The sequence below is a fragment of the Gymnoscopelus braueri genome (assembly GCF_963280865.1).
Source record: "Gymnoscopelus braueri genome assembly, chromosome: 14".
In the NCBI taxonomy this organism is placed as follows: Eukaryota; Metazoa; Chordata; class Actinopteri; order Myctophiformes; family Myctophidae; genus Gymnoscopelus; species Gymnoscopelus braueri.
Genome location: NC_137619.1, coordinates 33588732 through 33612619, shown reverse-complemented (window position 1 = coordinate 33612619; position 23888 = coordinate 33588732). Strand labels below are relative to the sequence as shown.

The following is a 23888-nucleotide window of genomic DNA, read 5'->3' as shown; positions in this document are numbered from 1 at the left end:
CGGATGTTCCTTTATTATGTGTGTGATATTGCCCTTTGATCAGTTGTGATTATGTAGTAAAAGTGTTTTACACTGCCGCACACGCACACACACACACACACACACACACACACACACACACACACACATCAAAAGAAATGTGAATTCCGCGACCGGGATGGTCTACCAGGCTATGGGATTATAGGGGCAGCAATGGCTCAGAAGGTAGAGCGGTTCTCTGGGAATTAGAAGCTCCTGGTTCGATCCACACTCATGGCCTCATCATGTCAAAGTACCCTTGAGCAAGGCACTGAAGTTACTCCCGACAAGCAGTTTGGTGCCTTGCATGGCTGACTCTGCGGTCATGCCGTGTGTGTGTGTGTGTGTGTGTGTGTGTGTGTGTGTGTGTGTGTGTGTGTGTGTGTGTGTGTGTGTGTGTGTGTGTGTGTGTGTGTGTGTGTGTGTGTGTGTGTGTGTGTGTGTGTGTGTGTGTGTGTGTGTGTGTGTGTGTAAATGGACGAATGTAATCAAATGCATACAGTACAATGTATAAATATAAAATTATGTATAAATGCAGACCATTTACCAAGACAACACTAGATTTCAATAACTCTTACTTCTCTCTCTTTATTGCATTAGAACATACATTTCTCATATATATATCTATATATATATTTTATAAATGTGAATTTGTACACTACAATCTTTTATTGTAACATGTTAGAAAATACTCGTAACGCTCCAAAAACATAGCACTAAAAACAGTTACCAAACATTGATTATTACATTTCCTCGTTTTGTTTTTTGTTTTTTCGTTTTGGCCACCAAGAACAGAAAAACAAAGATGGAAGAGATGAAACTGTCTTATTTAGGAGGACAGGAGAGGACCACAGCCACAGACAGAGTTCAGTCATCGCGGCTTTTCGCGGCAATCTTGTTCATTATGGGTTTTACAATCAAACTGGAAGGGGAGGTCGGGGTATGTCGGATTTATACTTGGTCATACGACGCAGTTGCATGCCCAAAATAGCTGATCTGCAAGCTCACAACGCATCGCGGATGCAACGCATTGTGAGCTTGTAGATCGGCTAGTTTTTGACGCACAACTCCCTCACACAGAGCAGATGTGACGGGTAGGAAGCAGGGCATACTGGGCAGGGTACGCAATTTGTTATTTTATACGTTGGCTATAAAAAAAAAAGCAGATGTACAAGCTCACAGTGCGTCACTTCGTGCCGCACTGCGAGCTTGTACATCTGCTATTTTTGAACAGTTTTCTTCTTTTAATCAAAGCATTGGAAAATCTTTCATAATTTCGATTTTTTTACACAATCTTCTCTTCTGGGGGTCTCTGGCACCCAAAAAGGGGGCGGCCAAATAGTTTTTGGGGAAATGAAAAAAGTTTGAGAACCACTGATGTAGATGGCTCAGGAAAAGCCATCTTAGCCATGTTAACAGTTACTACAGGCAAACAGCGAGGCGAGGGTGGCGTGCATTATAACCATGTTGAAGAGGTTTTGATATTCATTCACTTAACGCAAGGCTGTTAAGAACATAAGAGCAGACTCCTCTCCATTCAAATTTAAAAGTCCCCTCGACTCCAAAGCGTATTTTCTCTACAGCGAACTGCTCTTGGAGGCATGACTTTGACCTTACAGAATGATTGTCCTAATGAATGCACCCCTTCGCCCACCTTCCCCTAAACAACACCCATGTTCTCTCCTCGCCGCGCACCTCCTCACCTGTCCTCCCTCTTTGTTAACCACTGGCACTTAGGCCCTATTCAAACATTTAAAAAAAAAAGTGCAGATCTACAAGCTCACGTGTTGCAATAATGCGCTGGGGGCCTTGTAGATCTGCTATTTTTGAAAAATGTACAATGCCCAAAACAGGGACACAAAAGGGTGAAAGTGGTCACTTGGATTTTAAGTGATTTCTCCTATTGCACACTCAGTCATTCACATACAGACACACACACACACAACCCTGTGATCGTAAAGGAAATATACAGTATATTTATACACATACATTCGCTCGCTCGCACACACACACACACAGAAAACAACTGTAGCACAGACCGTTCACCACAGACACACAGACACTACGGGTAGACAAGTTTGGACCACATACGACTGACTAGTTAACCCAACGTAGGAGGGGAAAACTGCATGTGTGGATCAGAGCCGAGCAGAAACCAGGATGGCCGAGTGCACAGACACAGCAGTCTGTTTTATCCAATTATTGTGTGGAATACAATAATCATCATCATCATCATCATCATAGAGTAGTCATACAAAGTTGCACTGTTGAGTACTGCACTGTTAAAAGAGCAAGAGCTTCGGGTTTTCCGGTGCACAGAGCTTCACAAGGCCTCCCAAAAAGTATTCTGGTTGCTGGGCCCTGGCCCCCAAATCAAATAGGCTCTATGCACAGCAGCCATATAGGAAAGAAATTGGGCCTCCTCCTTACTTCCTTCACAGGTCTTACCACTTATACTAATTAAGGCTCTGTTCCGTTTAGAGTAGCACGGTGGTTCTCAAACTTTTACACACCCATAAGGGGTCATTTGGAACTCCCTCGAGGAACCATGAGGGTTCCTGGACCGCACTTTGAGACCCACTGGTGTAGCAGTCTTTCCAGTGAGCCAACATGCACAATATCAGCACCCTGACTCTGTTCGACCAGAATGGAACACAACCTTAACTAGCATCATTGGTAACACCTGTTTATTACAGTAAACAATGAAAAACAAAAAAACAAAAAAGTCATATTCAAAAGCAGAAGCGTCTCATCTTTTAACATCATCTTATCCGAGTAACGATGAAACAAACTATGTAATGTAGTAAAAGTGGTATCTACATGTAGCACAATTTATACTGCAATATTCAGCTATGTTTCCTCCCCATCCATTTCCCTCCTCTTTCTCTGCTACACCCGATTTGTTTCCTCTCCACCCGTTTTCCCTCTGCTTCTTAATCTACCCCCAGTGAGTGGTATTGTGGTTGTGATGTCAGATTCCTAAAGGCAGTATCACAGTACAGTCCATAGAGAAAACAACAGCAGTACAGTATTACAATGGCCTGCCCAGAGCCATACACCTGACAAAGTTGGGACACTGACTGACATAATGTTGGGACTTTTGTTAAGCCGCCAGTTTTTGAGCGTTCACTTCCGGGAACAACATTTTCTTTGTTACTGTAGCAGCATTGGCCGTTTTGCCTCTTATCGGCCAGCACACACCAGAGAATGTGCGTGTGACGCACACGAGCCCCGCATACGCACACACGCACAGTCCTATTTTAAAGCTTGCGTATGCGGCATGCTCGCGCCTGGTGCAGCCGCGGTATCATTGATATCAATTGGATCTTTCCAACACGCTGTACACGTGCAGTAAATTCCACGCATACGCACGCTTTGAAAAGCCTGGTGTAGTCCGGGCGTTAATGGACAATTTTTTATTGTTACCTGTCAGTGTGAGCTTATCTAACGTTCTGTCAGGAAGCAATGAGATCTGTATGCAACAAAACATCTACATGTCATCTGCATATTTCTGGACGCCCCATCGTCACTTGAGACAAGCACAGCAACCTACGTGTTAACACAGTGGTTCCCAAACTTTTTTTGGGGTCTCCCCGGGACCCAAACTAGTGAAAATAGCCTATATATCTACAAGCTCACAACAGTTCGCAATACAACATGTTGTGAGAATGCAGATCTGCTATTTTCACTACTTCTAAGTTTTTTCATTTTATTTATGGAAATTATTGGATTTTTTCATTGTATTTATGAAATATTAATTGTTTTTAATTTAGATGTTTTGTTTACACTTTTTTAAAATCTTTTAAATGTCTTTTTTACTTTATGTAGGAAACGGAAAAAAAAGTCGATATTACTCGCGACCCAAAAAAATTGTCTGCAACCCACAAATGGGTCCCAACCCACTGTTTGGGAAACAGTGTGTTAACGGTTATATCGTCCTAATCTTCATGTTCCTGGGTTGTCCTGCGAGCTTGGCGGGCTAAGGCACATGCCGTGGCGTGTGCTCACAACATCATGGCCATTGTCACAGGTCACGATCACACTCCTTTCTTGTGTATATTCCAATAAAACTGAAATGCCTCTAAAATGATTGTTAAAAAAAGTATGATAATAATCCAGATTCCGAAATTTCTTTGTTTGTGAAAAAGAGAAAGTTAATTATGTAGAAAACATATAATTCCTATTGATATAATTACACTGGGAGAGTGAATCAAGTCAAAAAGCTGCCCCTGATGGCTCACCTGGTAACAGCACTTTCCACATAAATAAGGCTATATAGTCCTTCCCGCAGTTGGCCGGCTTTGAATCCAGCCAGACATCCCCTCTGTCTCCCTGCCTTTTTCCGCATAAAATGTAATCTTTAAAAAAATAAAGAAAAAGCTGTGATCTGTGTCTTGCACTTTGTGTTTACTTTCTGCAAAGTGACACGTGCATGTTTGTTGCATACAACTGAGGCCTCTGGTAAAATTCAGTGGCACAACTCAAGAGATATAGGGTTCTGGGTTCAGCCTTCTTATATGGGCAGGTTCTGACACGGATGAGGCTTATTTTAAATTTTCTAACACAGGTCACACTGGCCTATATGAAGGCTCAGATACGTTAGCTCATTTGACAATATGAGCTATGATGTGGTCGAGTGGAACTTCTCTTAAGCCGAGTGTGGAATGAATGAGCTCCTGCTATATTACAGACTATTAGACAGCTAACTATTACCTAGCTGATGGCAACTCGTGGAACTACAGGAGGCTACACAGGAGTGTCAGAACTGCTCCACATCTCTGTTTGGAATGATATTGTGGTTAGCATCAACACAATGGTCCAATAGACAGGTCAGATAGAAGTTATTATACATAATGGTCCAATACAATTATAGTACAACATCTATACAACAACTATACATTGTGCGTTTTTTTGTTTTTGTTTTTTACTTTCTTTTTTGGGGGGGAGCGGTGGTTGGGGGTGGTTGGTTGTATGTCTCCATATAATCATTGGTTTTCAAGAGGGGATGGGGGACATGGTGCGGGGGTCGGAACAGAGCCCTAGAGCAGTGGTTCTCAACCTTTTCAGGCCGTGGCGTGACCCCCCCCAAATAATCATATTTGAACCCCCCACTCTGACAAGCACTTGGAATTGTAGGAGTTGAGGCATTACATTTATAGTTATAGTATAAATTATAGTTGATTACTTTTGATTCAGTTATGGTCTTTTTTTCTTTTCTCTTCTTTTCTTTTTTACGTTTAAAAAGCTCTTAAAAGCCCTTAAATTGTCACTTCACTGTCACCTGGGGACCCCCTACAAATCACGCGGGGACCCCCCTGGGGGTCCCGATCCACAGGTTGAGAACCACTGCCCTAGAGATAGGCGAGAGATGGAACGTTTCTTCAGCAGCAGCTCTTGAAGAATCTTCATCTTCAGAACGTTCCGACGATGTGTATTTGCGGTGCTTCGGTTGTAGAGAAAAGGCACCAACATGCTGCCCGGAACTTTCTATCTATGGCTCTGGTTCAGAACAACTGGGAGAAGTACAGAGTAGTTTGATATTCACGGGTTATAGGTTTGAGTGGTCAGGGATAATGAGGAATGGAGGGAGGAAAGGGGATATGGTCAAAGGATATTTGGGATTTAGGATATGTGGACATCTAAATGTCACTGTTTGGCAATGATAAGGATTTGACTGGTTTCAGGGACTTATAGGGACACAGGTTTGTTGAAGGGATTTAAGGGATTTAGTAGTGTAGAATGTTGTTAATGTTAGGATATGACTGTGGCCTCCATAACTATAGCAGGGTCTTCTATGTCAGCTTTACTTTGAACCATTCTTAGCTCCAACTGGGGTGGACTAGGCCTTCTACCAGGACCTGCTAACTCTGTCAGAGGCAACAAGAGAGAGAGAGAGAGAGAGAGAGAGGAGGGAAAGAAAGATAGATACAGGAGGGGACAGACGGGGAGAAAAGAGGCATAGAAATATGAAGAACTTTGAAACACTTTCAGTTTTTATGCAGGTACAAATATTTGAACACTGATGCAGGCAGTGAATCAAAGATGCACGTTGCTGTGTGGGCACGGTTTTACTCCCAAACGTGGGAAGTTTGCAATAAATCGGAGGAACATTTGTGAGAAACAACGTTGCCAAAGTGGCAATATTGTGGTGACAAATCTGCCGAAAGCTTCTTTCAGTAGTGGATAATTTTTTCACATTTGCCACTGATGGAAACACACTCATGCATACAACCGAGGGGAAAGAATAACAAAATCCTAACCCTAATGATTTCAACATTTACTACATGGCTGCATTTTTCTTCCTTACCATGAGCATACGATATGGTCCTTTGAATAACATGGTGCATCACTGAAAACGTCTTCTCACAGGCCATCTGAAAGAGAGACACGGACAGACTGGAGTCAAGTCGCACTATTTGCATATCCCTGTAATCACTCTCGGGGGGCCTCACAGGCCCACAATTAACTAAGGAAATTGACACCCCATTAGACCCTCAAGAAAATATATTGGTGAAAATATATATAGAGTATATTATTAGTAATATTATTTATTCAAGGAAGATCTAGAGGTGGTGCGGCGCACTAGCGCCCTCTATTGACGGGCCGCCACTGGTTTTAGGCATAGTTTCACTGAGGTTATGGCGTGCGTGTTTTGGGGCGAGCGTTCTTGTATTTGTGTGTGTATGTGTGTGTGTGTGTGTGTGTGAGTGAGCGGGCATGCGTGCATGTGTGTGCGTGCGTGCGTGTACCTTTAGGTCCTTGGGATAGTGGTGTGTCCATGCTAACAGCATAGCAGCAAACAAATCCCCGGTTCCTACAAACACAGCGTCTACTTTGGGAACATCCATACGAACTCTCTGCGTTGCCCGGCTGCCATCTGGACGAACTGAACAGTAACAGGAGAGATATCGTCGCTGTCAGGTAGAAACCTTGTATGTCCAAAACTGTCAACTTTTCAGGAAATGGAAAAAAGAACCTGTGTTCCAATGGATCAAATGCAGTCACTTGTTAAAACGTTTCATTGGTAAAAACATTTATAAAACCCACAAAAAGACAGCCATTTTCAACCTGGCATGTCATTATAGGCTAAAATTATCATATATATAATATATATATATATATATATATATATATATATATATATATATATATATATATATATATATATATATATATATATATATATATATTTGTATAAGTCTCAAAATCTTTCAAAAATAGCAGATCTACAAGCTCCTAATGCCTCCTCGCGATCCAACGCGTTATGAGCTTATAGATTGGCTGTTTGTAGATCTGGTATTTTGGAAAAATCTCGATTTTTTGGGGCAAATCTCAAAAAAAATGTAAAGCTAAATTTGTTTTACTCAAATCTTTGCTCCTGGGGGTCCTTGGAACAAAATATTTTGCTTCTGAGGGTCCGCGGCCAAATACATATATATTTTGGGGATCCTTGACATGAAAACGTTTGAGAACCACAACACGGGTTTTTCGGAAAAACTAAGATATTTTTTCTTAACCCATTAAAACCGGGAAATAGCAGATATACACGGCAAACTCGCACATCAGCTATTTTTGAACATTTTTGAACAATCTTGAAGGTGTGTGAACTACTGATTTAGAAGGCATTTGTAGAATCGGCTTCAGATCCTAATGGGTTTTCAATGGGTTACCACCACTCAGGATTTGACAGACATACCCATGCGTTGGCTGCCCAGTGAGACCAGGAAACGATCTCCCAGTCTGGAGGGGAGGTCAGAGGAGGTGATGACCACAGTGTCTGGACCCATAGCATGAAGCAGGTCCATCACCTTGGAAACACACACACAAACACACACTCAGTCAGTTAGTCTGAGGATTAGTTAGTCCGTCGACAGTAAAACTCAGAATCTAAAACCAGAAAGAAAGTGGATAAGATATGAGTTTTTACCTCTACAGCATCTTTCTCTGTGACAATGTTTTTTCCTGTCAATAACCTGCAATTAATCAAAGAAAACAAGCATCCTGTAAACAGGGCCCAAGACACTGATAATAAAAGCAACAAACATTTTGGGAACATTGGAAGAAAATGGAAAGATCTGCTGGAAAATGGTGTCAAACAAACCCTGATTTTATTTATACAGGAAGAAATAGTTATTAACTATTAATTCATATTCCTCATGTGTTATGTAAGCTGTAGAATGTAGCAACCTAGCACTAGGTAGGGTTTCGTATTTTCTTAAGTGTAAAATGTTTTTTGATTATTTTCCCATAAAACAATTTGCCAGTTCTAGAAGCAGATGTGTCCTGAATGACTTTCAGTCATGTTCTGGAGTTTGCCTAAACCACCACTAGGTGGAGCCACCTGACAGGAAAATAAACCTCAACTCATCCTGCAGTAGTGATGCTGTGCAAGCCATATGGCTATATACCTTGTGATATTATAATAGGTCAATGATTTGCTCTACTATTTCACTAGGGTTGGTTGACTCATCAAGAAGGGGACATATTCTTCAACTAATCACAATTCACGAATTGAAAGTTGAAAAATCTAATGTAGTTCAAGTCAGTTCAATTCAACAGTTCAATCCGGTTCAACGTAACAACTCAACTCAGCTTCAAACTGGTTAGGAGTGATGATGTCAGCAACTGGAACCACTTTGTTCTTGTAGACAGGATGGAGGTTCTGAGGAACATACTGGAGACAGAGAGAAGCACAGCTTAGAAACCCATGCACGAACGTGTGTGCGCGCGCACACAGATACACATTCAGTGAGTCAGACAGAATGATTCTGTTGGATCATAACAATCCATCTGTCACAGAGACAATAGCCTTGAGGACACACACACACACACACACACACACACACACACACACACACACACACACACACACACACACACACACACACACACACACACACACACACACACACACACACACACACACACACACACACACACACACACACACACACACACACACACACACACACACACGACTATGATGACGGCAAACACACAAACAGACTGGACTTGACACACCCATGCAGTAACTCACCATAGATCCATGATCTCCAAGGACAGGATCACACACTGAAAAGACAAAACAGTGAGTGTCAGCTACTGTACTCACAACAGACAGCTACTCACAAAGTACTGTAGTGACAGAAGACATACAGCACACGTGCCAAGTTTGTGTCTTGTACGAGCTGGGAGCTAAAACAATATTTCACCCACTGTTTCACACCTGTAAACCTGTGATGTGGCAATAAAGTTGATAAAGTTCAAGACAACATTTCCCCCATACCAGACTGAAACTTTTTTTGTTTAAACCTATAATCATTGATAACCTTTAAGGCAATAATCTAATAAATATCCAAATAATGAATACAATCTGTGCAACCTTTTGCAGATGCTTCAATACAAACAACAATAGTGTGCAGAAATATCCTCTTCAGTCAGGACCACTTCCTTCATAGTAGAATTTCCCAGGTGCATTTCTAAGCAGTACTTTGATAGCAATCACAACAAGCAGTTATTTTATATTTGGCAACATGGCTTTGTTCACACACACACACACACACACACACACACACACACACACACACACACACACACACACACACACACACACACACACACACACACACACACACACACACACACACACACACACACACACACACACACACACACACACACACGTCATTGATAAGATCAGACATGGCATGTAAAGAAGGAGCTAATGGAGGTGGGTTTTGCGAGAGCTTGCAGGTGGGCAGGTAGATGCTGCAGCATGAGTAGATAAGATGAAGTCATTTTAAAGATCGCTCCATATAGGTGAAAGGCCAATGACAGGAGCCAAGCTGGCATCAGCTGACGAGCAGCTTGGTGGGAATCAGTTGAGCAGGCAAGAGGAGGATGACCACCATCATTCATGACCTGTCTGAAATGATGCGGTGCAATGCAATCAAATCTAGACTGTGGTGTAGACCGTGTCGCTCCTCAGAGATTCAAAGGTGGATTGATAAGTCATATTCACACCTATGTTATCTCGTTTACGGTAACCACATGCTAAACTCACTACTCTATTGAAAAATCTTAATCTGAATACTCTTGAAAACCTGAAATGTGGGACCAAATAAGTATTTTTTTTTATGTTTTTAACTGAAACTAAACTTAAAAACATACCGGTGCATACGTTACTATGATTGGTATTATTAATTTATTGCACAAAAACATGCCCGCTTCATAGTCTCGTGTCGGCAGACACTCAGAGATCTCCAAATACTGATACGTCAGTGACATCTAAATTAAATGTTAGGGCTAAAATTGTGTGGAAACAATTAGGAGATTAAAGAAAAATAACTGAAGAACCTATGCATAGAGGGTGGTCCTTCATATTTGAACAGCGATATGATTTGTTTACATATAAAACCAGTGAGCATAGGTTCCGGATGTCCCGCTTCCGTTTTTCCTTTGCAGTCGTGTAAATTTGTCCTACTGTAAATCAAATGAGTCGAAGCATATATAGCTTGCTGCGTATCAGAAATGGAAATTCTAAAATATATGTTGAAGATATTGTTTTGTTTTGTTCTTTTTAATTTGATTTATTGTATTGTATTGTATTGTATTGTATTGTATTGGTTTTGTTGCTTTTGTTGTCTATTCGTATGTATGCTTCTGGTGTTTAACACTCTCCTTTTGTTTATATTCTAATTTTTGTGTATAACAAAAAATGAATAAACATTGAATCATACAAAATATATATATTTTTTCGTGAACGGAACTGACAAACAGTTGACAGGTTCCTTTCCCGGCTTTCAGGGGGTGTAGTTCCAGACTCTATATAGCATTCAGACATTGTGGAATAGGTGTCTGGCTACACCTGCTTACTAACCCTTCGATTCACTTCTTAAGTTCCCCCCTAGGTGTCACCCTTGGTTAGTTTTTGGTTGCCATGTTAATTTTATGAGCATTAATCTGTGTCTGTGTAAATGTACTTACTGTATATAGTTCCCTTCAGTGCTCTGTACTGTGTTTTTGTTGCTTTCAATTCTTTCTTTTTTTTAAACTAGCCATTTTGCCTGAAAGCCTACCTTCTGTGAATGTATATGTATATCTGACTATCTCCGTCTCAGAATTCAGTGCAGATTGTAAGCTAGGTTAGTTGAGCTGTGAAATGACAAACTTTACTTTGATATTAATTTGCATCATTATTTTAGGTAATCTAGTTGATGTAATGCTACGATGTGAAATGACTCGTTACAAGCTTTCAAATATAAATAGTTCCTAAGTATGTATGATAATGTGTTAATAACCGGCCTTCTTGACCTTGACCACCACATGGCACAATAAATACAGTATGTCAGATATTGATTGTTACATGTAATAATAATATAATGATGTTTCATACCCTTGTGTTGTGATTTGATGCTAATATACAGTGTATCACGGACAGAGTGACTGTAGTACAAACTGTTGTAGGCTATAATGAACAGACACCCCCGCTTCAACTAATAATGTCTTACTGGTACGTCCAGTTCAAGATGTTTAGCCCAGTCCAAAATATTTACTGTCAGAAGAAAAAGTACACAGAATGTAGCTCAAAATGGTTTACAATATTGATAAGATACAAAATGATATTGATCAGCCTGCTAATTAAGGGATGGGACACAGCTACAGGTGATGGTTCGGTCTAAGACTCTTGACTGCAATGACCGTCGCTGATACTGTGTGAAATGTTCTAAAGGTGAAGATTAGGCACCGTTTTCTGGAGGTTAATATTGGCCTACAGTGAAATATTTTGGCTACGGTTAGGTTGCGTCAACAGTCTGCACAGTCACAGAAGTGACATTTACAGAAGTGCAATGGTTTACTCTTGCTGCACTGCATTCTAAATAAGGCCTGTCTAAATTATTACAAATCAAAGTATTTGAGATAATCGCAATTACATAGTTGATCACAATTATTTGAGCGACAATCAATCGTCAAGTAAAACGTCATATTCATGACAACCCTATTCTAAATGACAGTACCATAAAACTACTCCAGGATAGAGACTCCTAACATCAATGACAAGCCACCGTTCTATCACAACCAATGCTCAGTGTCACTTGCAGTCCGAGTTGCACTGTTCTTCATACTTCTTTCTCGATGAAGTAAATCAAAAGCCTCACGTAGATGAAGAGTTAAATACTACTCACCATAAACCAGGTTGGGGTTAGCTCTCTTCAACTCCTGAACAATGTCCACCACCATCTCCAAGAAGGACGTGTCTCTGGTGTACCCTAAATATGACATTATAATATTATAATATCTGTTTAATGTTCATTGGAATCAGGATATCATAATCTACTAGCTGTTTATCCATTCAAAATACTCTCTTTCTATTCACAGTTGTAACGGGGAAAGTCAAGTGGAGTGACACACAATATTTATTTTATTGTATTATTATTTTTGTGCGTGCGTGCGTGCGTGCGTGCGTGCGTGCGTGCGTGCGTGCGTGCGTGCGTGCGTGCGTGCGTGCGTGTGTGTGTGTGCGTGTGTGCGTATGAGAACTATGTTACCTGTTAGAACGTAATCATAGTGGTTTACGTTGTTCAGCTTGATTCCCTCATAAAGAACATGGAGCTCGTCTGCTGTCAACACCTGCCCCTTCCAATGAGAGTAGCCTGGAGAAGAGAGGAGAGGAGAGGAAATGTTATTCCAAGACTGATACAAGCAGCCCCAAATTGGTTTTCCTCAGGAGGGTGGCTGGCATCTCCCTTTAGGGATAAAGGTTGGTGAGAAGCCCAGTCATCCATGAGGGACTCAAGAGTAGAGCCAGCTGCTCTTTTGCATAGAAAAGGAGACAGTTGGTGGTTTGGGGATCTATTAAGATGTCTAAGACTTTCAAGAGCTGAATTAAAACTGAGGATTTAACTGTGTATGAATGCATGCACCAAGATTTCCATATTAGTAAGATTTCAAAAAGCTGATTTAGCCATATTATTAACATACGGATGGATCAAGAGATAAGAGTAATCAAAGACTATTCAGAAATTCTTAACTGAAATGGCGACTGCGTCAAGGTTTATAGTACTAATGTCTTCGAACAGGTTCCTGTGTCTTGCTGTACCAACAAACAGCAAAAGTGTCATCATAGCAGCTGCTGTCAAACATCACGGCAGAAGCTGCTTAATTGTGCTGTCTTACAACGGTGTTGCTCATCAAAAACAGCACGTCTACAAGCTCACAATGTGTCGTGGGGTGTGACACGTTGTGAGCTTGTAGATCTAGTATGTTCAGCGAGCGACAAGGTCGCACAACAAAATCTAAACCAGGCTTAATGCACAGCTGAGACTGTTGAGGTGACGGATATACTGGAACAACAAACACTCAGCGGAGACCAAAAAGGCATTGGTTTAATCATCGACACTGACAGGATGGCAAATTCAAGCAGAGCACTATGAACGGCTGGCATTACATCTATGGTACCTACCGACACTGCCACAGTGCCCTTTAGCCAGGCACTTATCCCCCCAGTTGATAAAGGTGATCTGCTGTGATCCATGAAGTTAATTATATTACTCCAATCTGATGAGCCAAAGGTTATTTGTAAATTGGGTGCTTTTCTGAAAGGTTTTCTTCCTCTGTTCAAATAATGCACTTACTGCATAGTTATGGGTACCACAGAGGTTTTCAGCCTTGCCTTTTGCTAAGTCTGTACGAATATTGTTATTGTATAATGTCTATTTATGATTCTGTGCTCCATACGATCATGGTCTTGAGTTAAATAAATGATGATGATGAGGCTTCCAGAAAAACCCTACTCTGTAGGATTTTTGGTCAGAAATGCAAATGTTTTTTTGTTCGTTTGTCAATTCTTTTCCAGAGCTTTCCCATCAAACTCGTGACAAGCCTGGTCTTTGCTTTGCTCGCACTAAAGCACTAGGTTGTAGCCGGAGTCAGCAAAATGGCACATTTACATATTCCTGACTGGATGTTAGCAGAGAGCCTCTCACTTACTGGACACACTGACAGTTTATAAGCTGCTGGCTCTGAACTCATGCACATAATCAAATGGAACACATAAGTACATACATGTACACATGTATGCACCTAAACATGCAGATCACCCAGCATGGGTGTGTGTTGAGTTGGAGAGGTTTATGTGGCTTGTCATTCCACAACATTTCGGCATGTACACTTTATTATGTCTGGCACACATGTGCAGTGCTGCACACATGTTGTTGTTGTGAGCACTGAGCAGGCATGTGTGTTATCAGTGACTGTGTGTGTGTGTGTGTGTGTGTGTGTGTGTGTGTGTGTGTGTGTGTGTGTGTGTGTGTGTGTGTGTGTGTGTGTGTGTGTGTGTGTGTGTGTGTGTGTGTGTGTGTGTGTGTGTGTGTGTGTGTGTGTGTGTGTAGATATGTGACATGGTTGCTGCAGGCTGACGATGTCGCAGCTCCAGGTGAGTCAGAACCAGGTCACATGGTGTGGTGCTGGTTGCTAAGCAACAAGCCATCAGAAAGCCGGAGGGCCCAAAAAAAGAGAGAAGAGCAGTTGTGTGAGCGCGTGTGTGTGTGTGTGTGTGTGTGTGTGTGTGTGTGTGTGTGTGTGTGTGTGTGTGTGTGTGTGTGTGTGTGTGTGTGTGTGTGTGTGTGTGTGTGTGAAGGAGGCAGTCCTATAGATAAGAGCTGGTTCTGTCGTCATCATTTACTGCTGTCGCAATTCCCACACAGTCTGCTACATTTCACTGCTCTGACCCCCCTCTGTCTTGTACATTCTCTCAAAGCTGAGTTATGCTTCAGTGACAAAGTGCTGTGTGTCACGTCCATGTAGCTAGCCCGAAATAACCTATAAGTGAAATGTATAACCGAAACAAGTGTTGATACGTCGTTTTATGATATGTCTCTCTCCGGCCACACACACACACACGCACATGCACACGCACACCCACACGCAATCAGGATTATCAAATTATACGCCACCTTCCACCGACGGCTGAACCAATAACATTTTACATCGTCACTGGTGCATGTACGTATAATCAACGCACGTGGCATTCATGTTAGAGAGCATGTTATTGGATTTGTCAGCTCATCGCCTCGTCACAGATGTTTTGGAGGAATAAATCCAGAGACACTCTGTGGGGCTTAAAAACTAATTAGAACGATCAAGAAACACCCACCTTTCTCTACCTGAACTCGGCATTGGCAATACATTATAATCACCTACACAGCACTTACCCTACACCAATGGTTATCAAAGTGGGGCAAGGGGACCCCCAGGGGGTCCCTACCAAAACTAGTTAATATTCCATCAAAGTCTGTCTAACCCGTTTAACCCAATTATATACTGTACATTGTTTATTTGAAAATAGCCGATATTCAAGCCGATATTCACGATTTTTTAAAAAGACATCTCAAAATTATTTGTCTTTCAGACAAACCAGACAAGTCAGCTAAATCTATATGCCGCAAAATATTTTCAGATGGGGGTCCGTTGCCCAATATTATTAATTTGGGGGTCCTTGACATGAAAACGTTTTAGAACCACTGGCCTACACTATACCTTAAAGTAGCTCAGAAGTCAAAAGCATAATTTTGGTGTGACGGATCCTTCTGCTGAGAAACAGCCAACTAAGCAGTTAGGAAATTACATGATAACAATTGCAGTCTCTAATGGCGTGATGCACCCCACTGACATCCTGCTGAATAGAAATACTAGTCTAATGGTGCGGCTGAACTTACTGACCTGAAAACCAGTTTAAAAACGGCACTGTACAAACAACCACAGGTTAAATATAGACCTTGACCCTGCTGGCACAAAAACAAGCTCAACAGATGTAACGAACAGACCAATGTCACTTTATTCTAGATTTAAAAACAAACCTTTTTTGGGCAGGTTCTACAGAGCATCCATTACGCACGCACGCGCGCGCACGCACGTACGCAAGAGTCTCTTCTCTTCTATGAGAGACTGGTGAACGTTGAAATGTTTGAATTATTTCATTTGAACACTTTACCTTACATTTCTCCTTCAGTATATTCTTGACACAAGACAAACATTTTGGGCACCTTTTTGCATAGTCAATATGCAATTGTCACTGAATTCCCAAGGTTGCATTTGTGGGGTCTGTTTCTTTGTCTTTCAGACAAACCAGACAAGTCAGCAAAATTTGTATGGCTTGGTCAATTGGGCTGTGGCCACGCCATCTAGAACACGTTTGTCTGTATGTTTGTCTATATCTCTGTCCCCTCAAAAGTAGACCAATCATAGCTCATACTGCTATGTGCATGACGTCACAAAATAGTAGCACCTCTGGCCATGAAAGCCTGAAGCGGCTGAGGAAGTAAAAGTGAAAAGAGCTTGAAAGTTGGATAGTTGAAAATTGAAGTACAGGTATGTAAAACAATAACCAGTAAGGAGCTAACGTGCTTCACAAGGACATTGCTTTGTTGCTGTTAAAGTATATGACATGTAAAAGATTTTCCAGATGTGTATGTTAGTTTTAACGGATTTAACGGATTTTATGAATATGGGATAAATTGTTCATATAACCGATATCAGACAAAATAAGAAGTGCAACTTTCTGAGTATCCCTGTGGGTGGTAGTAGCGTGAGAAACAATGATTTAGATGATGTTCATTTCACACTCTGCACTGAACATGAAATTGAGAAATAAACTGCAAAATCCTTTACCGAGGGTGAAGACAGTTTCCATACATTAACATCTAGGAGCTCCTACAAATGTGTAAGATGCACCAAAACATGACTGAAAATCAGACAACTTGTACTCGTCTTCATGACTTCAACAACATACTCTATGAGAAGTGACTCTGACATGCATATAACCCATTTACATCGGGAAAGCATCTGTGTCATTCTAGATTTTAGCATTGGCTATTCAAAAATAGCAGATTTACAAGCTCACAGATTTACAAGCTCAGGTCTTAATGGGTAAAACCACCAGATGCACACACACACACACACACACACACACACACACACACACACACACACACACACACACACACACACACACACACACACACACACACACACACACACACACACACACACACACACACACACACACACACACACACACACACACACACACACACACACACACTCTGCAGTCTCCAGTTTGAAGTGTACATTCCCTTAGTTTCAACTGTACTGTAGGTCTCACCTGTATGGTTGGAGAACTGGACAGAGTTGATAGAGTCCACCTCAAACCCCAACACCTGGAGACACAGACAAGAGGAAAAAAGAGACAAAAAGAGTTACATATACAGTATAAACAGTACATGTTTTAAACAGCATGGCATAACATAGCATAGAATAAGTAGACGCGTCGCAATTCAGGGCAATTGCAAAGTGCGGTTGCGCCGACGCCTGTCGCGGCCGCCTGGACTCGAGGAATACGCTTGGAGGTATACCGTCGGAGGCCGCATGACGTGCGATTCGAATTCGGTGCTGATCGGATCCCGCGTTCGTGACACGTGCCGTTTTGATTTGAGGAAATAGGCCCCTCCCACTAAAGAAACAGGATCCTCCCACAAATGTAACGGCCCAATCATATCGTCACCTCACTCCTGAGATCACTTGCTTTTCATTTTGAAGGGACTGATCCCCCCAAAAATCATATTTTTGCATCATACAGTGACATTTTGCGCATTTGTGGCGCCCCCTATGGGTCAAAGTGGAAATGCTTTTGGGGATTTGTTGAGTAAAGCACCCTCGACATGTGATTCAAATTTGGGATTGACCGGACGTTTCGTTTGTGATTTTTGGCATTCTTTGTAAAACGGGCCCCTCCCTCTAACTTTGGAAGCCAATTACGGACAAACGGTAATAATAATAATAATAATAAACTTTATTTGTATAGCACCTTTCATGACATGAAATGCAGCTCAAAGTGCTTTACAGAGCAAGAATACAATTACAGTTAGAACCAATTTAACAATAAAGCAAACAAAAATAAAATAAAATAAAAGCAAAGGCTCGTTCTCAGTATACAATTGCAGATAATAAAATGCAGTGTGCATAGACTTATCTATGCACAACTACAACACAAATGAATATAACTTAAATGTAGTGGCCACTGTCCTCTACAACACAGCTAAAGAAATATCCACACTTCACACAATTGCCAATATTACATGTGTACCTTAGTAATATATCTTCACACAATTGTCAATATTACACCTTAGTAATATATTTTCACTTAGTAATATTACACCTTAGTAATATATTTTCACCATGTTTACCACGTGTGGACTAGCCCAGGGGATCTGCTAACTTATCACATCCAAACCACACACCGTACACCCCTGAGAATGATATCGGGGTTATACAAGATATATAGACTAAACATAGACAAAAGGATCTGCCCTGGAGGGTCCACCACGTGTCGACGTGCCCCAGAGGATAATTCACTGAATCCTCCGGATGGAGTTATCAGACTCTTGTCTTTTAACTACCGTGACTCTCTCTTCCACTCACACAAAACAAAAGCAAAGGCATAAAACAACATTAAAATAGGGAATACAGTGAGGAATTAAAAATCAACCAAAGAATCAGCTAAAAGCAAGAGTGAAGTAATAGGTCTTGAGCTGTGCTTTAAAGCTATCGACAGAGGCTGCCTGTCTTAAGTGTAATGGGAGTTTATTCCACACTGTCGGTCCGTAAAAGCAGAATGCTGCTTCACCGTATTTTTTATATGTCATTGTAGGCACCTCGAGCAGGTCAGCACTTGAAGACCTGAGGGCCCGGTTTGGAACATATCTCTCTAGGCAGTCAGAGAGGTAGGAGGGTGCCAGACCATTTAGAGCTTTATAAACTATTAAAAGAATTTTAAAATCAATCCTAAAAACAACCGGGAGCCAGTGTAGTGAAGCTAGAACTGGAGTGATATGTTCTCTCATCCTGGTTTTAGTTAAAATTCTGTCTGCCGCATTTTGAACAAGTTGTAATCTGTCAGTTATTTTCTTTGGCAGGCCAGAGTAGAGTGCGTTGCAGTAATCAAGCCGAGAAAAAACAAAAGCGTGGATCAGCGTTTTTGCATCGTCTAACGACAGATAGTCTCTAATTCGTGCAATATTTCTAAGATGAAAGAAAGCAATCTTGGTGACATGATTAATGTGTGTATTGAAATTCAATTCAGAATCGATAATCACCCCCAGGTTCTTTACTGTGGTGTTACTTTCTACAGCCAGGTTACCAAGTCTACTTGTTATTGATTCTCTCTGCTCACTGGAGCCAATTATGAGAACTTCTGTTTTATCCTCATTTAGCTTAAGAAAGTTCTCACTCATCCAGCATTTTATACTGGACAGACAGGTCAACAATGGGTCTAGAGCGCAGGGGTCGTCTGGAGCTACTGAAAGATACAGCTGGGTATCATCAGCATAGAAATGGAAGTTCACTCCGTGATCGGCGATGAGTTCTCCCAGCGGTAGTATATACAGGGAGAACAATAAGGGACCCAGAATTGAGCCCTGTGGAATACCAGAACAGATGTTGTGTTTGTCTGAGTCAAAGTTAGCTAGACTGACAAAATAGCTTCTGCCTGTTAGGTAAGAGTGAAACCAAGACAAGGCTGTGCCTGACAAACCAATCCAGTACTCTAAACGTTGTAGTAGAATTGTGTGATCAATCGTATCAAAAGCAGCGGTTAAGTCAAGGAGTAGGAGAACAGATACATTTTTGTCGTCAGCGGACACCCTAAGATCATTTATTACTTTTACAAGTGCTGTTTCTGTACTATGACTGTAGAAAAGAGTCAACCTAGTCAGAAACAGCAACCCTCCCCCTGGCCTATTCCCATTGATTGGCTCCACTCACCTCACCTGTCACCACACCTGTCTTCACTTCCAACTCATTAGAGGCCTGCTATAAATACTGCTTGAGTGCCTATCCCTCCTTTATTGTTTGTCAGCAGCAGCAGCAGCAACAACCCCTCTGTCGTGGGGCCAGCAGGCCTTGGTTATGCGTCAATGAAGTGAGTTCTGTAGACAACCTATTGAATCTTATGTTGCATTATATTACTTTGTGATAAATGTAATTAATGTTAGTTCACCTGCTTGCCTTGAAACCTTAAGAGGGGATTGTGTGTAATATGCAGTGCACATAATGTACCTTGCAGTAATCAAGGAAATGCAGTAAATTAACTAGAGAATATTGTGCAATGTGTTTAGTGCTCTGGTTTATTAGTGGTAGGCCTACCCACTCCTCAGTTAGAGTGCTATCATTGTCCTAATTGTTGTTTATTGTTTGTGTGGAGTTGTGTAATAATTATGTCTTTCTTTCTTTCATTATAGTAAAAAACCATAACCGTGAAGCCGCATCACCTCCTTGCTCAATCAATCATGTGTGTGCAACGGAAATAAATGGCTTAAACGGAAATCACTTGTCCAACATTCTTGCCGATGTGCCGTGGCGATGTTACATAACCTTTAAACCAGAACTCTACCTTATAAGTGGTCCTTCGAGAACCGGATTTGAACATTGCCATGGCTGAAGAGGAGCCAACCGAAGGAGCTCTACCCTCTCGTCGCCCGGTCCGCCTACCTCAGCACCTGGAGGGCTTCGAAGTTGGCTATGAGAACCGAGCTACAAATACATCACGCACACATGAGCAAGAGGAAGAGCATGAAGGAGATGATGAGGAGGAGGAAGAGATTCCTGAGGACTGTGAAGAGGAAGATGGTGAACACCATGACGATGGCCGCGCCCTCACAAGTCAAAGCAGAGCCCAGTCACCCCCCGCAAATGATGTCATAGTACCATCAGAAGGCAATCCAGAGCCAAGTCAAGCGGACATCATCAAACATCTCCTCGAGACAGTGAAGCAGCAAGGAATAATCCTGCAGCGCCTCATGGAGCAACAGGAAGGCTCCAGACCAGAGGGCAGCTCCCGCCGTTTAACCAGGTTACCTCCACCCCTTCCCCCCCTTCTTCCTTCAGCCCATAACCAACTAGTCCCCTCACACGATCCAGCGCCTTACCAGCCTGTGTCCCCTCATCCTTCAGCCCTTCCTTCCGCCATGCCTCCACATCGTCCAGTTCTTCACCATCAGTCAGTGTCGCCCAATCCTTCGTCTTCCCATCCTCTAACGCAATCCCATTCTCCAGTCCATCAGCCTGCGTCTACAGCACCCCCCACTGGTCGATCCAGGCACTTCAGGTCAGTTGAGGCACCCAAATTCCCCGATTTGACTAAAGAGGATGAGGTGCAATACCGGATGTTGCGAATGGCACTGAACAACTTGCTTGACCCGGAAGAAACCGAGGAATTCAAGTTCCATGTCCTTCTTGACCACCTTAAGGTGGACCAGGCCAGACGCCTGGCCTTGGCACACTCTTATGCCCGCCAGCCATTCACTGAAGCCTTGAGAGCCCTCGATGATCGTTATGGCCGGCCCCGTCAGTTGGCACTGAGCTAAAAACCATAATGGCTCTCCCCCCTGTACGTTCTGGAGATGGTCATGCCCTTGATGACTTTGCCCTACGCGTCCAAGCTCTGGTTGGGCTGTTGAAAACTATGGATGACGAAGGCGATGCCGAACTCCTCTGTGGCTCCCATGTGGATCGGCTACTGGAGAAACTCCCCAACGAACAGATTAGCCGCTTCAAGCGTAACATGCACAGACTCAAGGTAGATGCCTCATACAACCTTACCCACCTTTCTGAGTGGCTGCAGATGGAGTCCTGTTGCCAACCGAGAAGTGACTGCCCAGGCCCAAACCCCCCTCGATCCCACAGACCACAAGCAACTACCCATTCCACGACCATATTCCATGGAGCTGACAGCAGTGGTGAGCACTTTGAACCTCAAATGCCCCCTGTGTCCCCCTGTGCCTACTGTGGCTCCACAAGCCACCATATAAGCCAGTGTGACGATTTCAAAGTCTTGAACAAGCAGCAAGTCACCGACTGGATCAAGGGAAATAGGAGGTGCTGGCGCTGTGCCCGACCACATCTTGCAGCTAGGTGCACACTGAAGAGAAACTGTAACACCTGCAAAGGGAGACACCTACAGATCCTTTGTGAGATTAACAATACCTACGATGCAAGTTCTTACCTTGTAAATTCCACCGCTCACACTCTGTACCTTGATCGTCCAAGTCATGCCGGTCAAGTCCTCTTGAAACTGGTCAAAGTCACCCTACAGAATGGCAGTCACACCCTGGAGACCTTTGCACTGCTGGATGACGGGTCAGAGCGAACTATCCTTTTGCAGTCAGCAGCTCGTAAACTTCAGCTCGATGGAGAACCAGAACGTCTGGCACTCAGAACCGTAAGGCAAGGAGTGGAGATGCTTCAGGGGGCCAGTGTCTCCTTCAAAGTGAGGTCAGCCACCAGTTCGGGTGAATTTTGCATCAACCATGCCTTTACTGCAGACCGACTTGCCTTGTCTGAGCATACACACCCTGTCCTCTCGCTTCAGAAGAAACATAAATACCTACGTAGACTGCCACTGTCACCAATGCACAAGGTCACCCCACTACTTCTGATTGGTTCAGATAATATCAACCTGATCTCACCTATTGCCCCAGTGCGTTTTGGCCCATCAGGAGCACCAGCAGCAGTTAAGACTCGTCTTGGCTGGACACTGCAAGGTCCAACCAGGTACACTGAACCTCACCCCTCTGCTGCCAAGTGCTTTCATATCAGCAATGCCCCTCCATCTATCCAGGCGGTTCCACATCAAATGGAGACCCAGCAGCCAAACAAAGACCCTCAATTCCTTTACCATGCTGACACCTGGCCCCAAGCCCTGGATGGCCCTAACCCAGACGTGAGTGGCCATCAGTTCGAGATCAAGCCCTTCTGTGAAGAAGTTGCGACCATCAGGTCTGTTCCATATTCCAGCCATTGCCGACCTAACCTGGCCCTCTGTGATGATTCAGTCCAGCTGAAACATTCTCCTGATGCTGACATAACCCCCACTGCAGCTGATCATCTTCCGGCCGATATGGGACTCCTGAGACGGGCACGGAGGGATGGCATTGGAGAAGACCTCAGCCATCTCAAGGCTCAGAGACCCCTACCATCGACCAGTCACTTACTCAACCCTAACGAAGTAGTTGTCCCCAGCATCACAGACCCTGACCCTGTGAGCCCAAATTTGTTCTTCATGGGGCGGCGGGACCCCTCTCTGCTTTGGTGTCATCTGTGCTCTGAACTCCTCAGCCGCTGGCACTACTTCCATGTGCACCCAGTTTCCCTGCCTGAAATCCCTAACGACCCCCAACTCACTCTTCCTAGTATGACGCTTGGGAGTTTCAAATCCTTACAGTATTTGGGGGCGGCTGTAGAAAAGAGTCAACCTAGTCAGAAACAGCAACCCTCCCCCTGGCCTATTCCCATTGATTGGCTCCACTCACCTCACCTGTCACCACACCTGTCTTCACTTCCAACTCATTAGAGGCCTGCTATAAATACTGCTTGAGTGCCTATCCCTCCTTTATTGTTTGTCAGCAGCAGCAGCAGCAACAACCCCTCTGTCGTGGGGCCAGCAGGCCTTGGTTATGCGTCAATGAAGTGAGTTCTGTAGACAACCTATTGAATCTTATGTTGCATTATATTACTTTGTGATAAATGTAATTAATGTTAGTTCACCTGCTTGCCTTGAAACCTTAAGAGGGGATTGTGTGTAATATGCAGTGCACATAATGTACCTTGCAGTAATCAAGGAAATGCAGTAAATTAACTAGAGAATATTGTGCAATGTGTTTAGTGCTCTGGTTTATTAGTGGTAGGCCTACCCACTCCTCAGTTAGAGTGCTATCATTGTCCTAATTGTTGTTTATTGTTTGTGTGGAGTTGTGTAATAATTATGTCTTTCTTTCTTTCATTATAGTAAAAAACCATAACCGTGAAGCCGCATCACC

At 42.8% G+C, this 23888-nt stretch overlaps 1 protein-coding gene across 1 annotated transcript in view; it reads right to left on the bottom strand.

The window, feature by feature from the left end:
- Positions 1-5185: 5185 nt before the first annotated feature.
- Positions 5186-23888, bottom strand: part of pdxkb (pyridoxal (pyridoxine, vitamin B6) kinase b) — a 28962-nt gene continuing 10259 nt past the window's right edge. Inside the window, exons 2-11 of the mRNA XM_080448572.1 lie at positions 17180-17234; positions 12567-12671; positions 12204-12287; positions 9056-9090; positions 8607-8692; positions 7946-7991; positions 7715-7826; positions 6768-6904; positions 6326-6392; positions 5186-5885 (exon numbers count right to left, since the gene is read on the bottom strand). Coding sequence (XP_080304698.1) covers positions 5770-5885; positions 6326-6392; positions 6768-6904; positions 7715-7826; positions 7946-7991; positions 8607-8692; positions 9056-9090; positions 12204-12287; positions 12567-12671; positions 17180-17234 — 843 coding nt within the window. The 3' untranslated portion in view covers positions 5186-5769. The remainder of the gene's footprint in view (positions 5886-6325; positions 6393-6767; positions 6905-7714; positions 7827-7945; positions 7992-8606; positions 8693-9055; positions 9091-12203; positions 12288-12566; positions 12672-17179; positions 17235-23888) is intronic.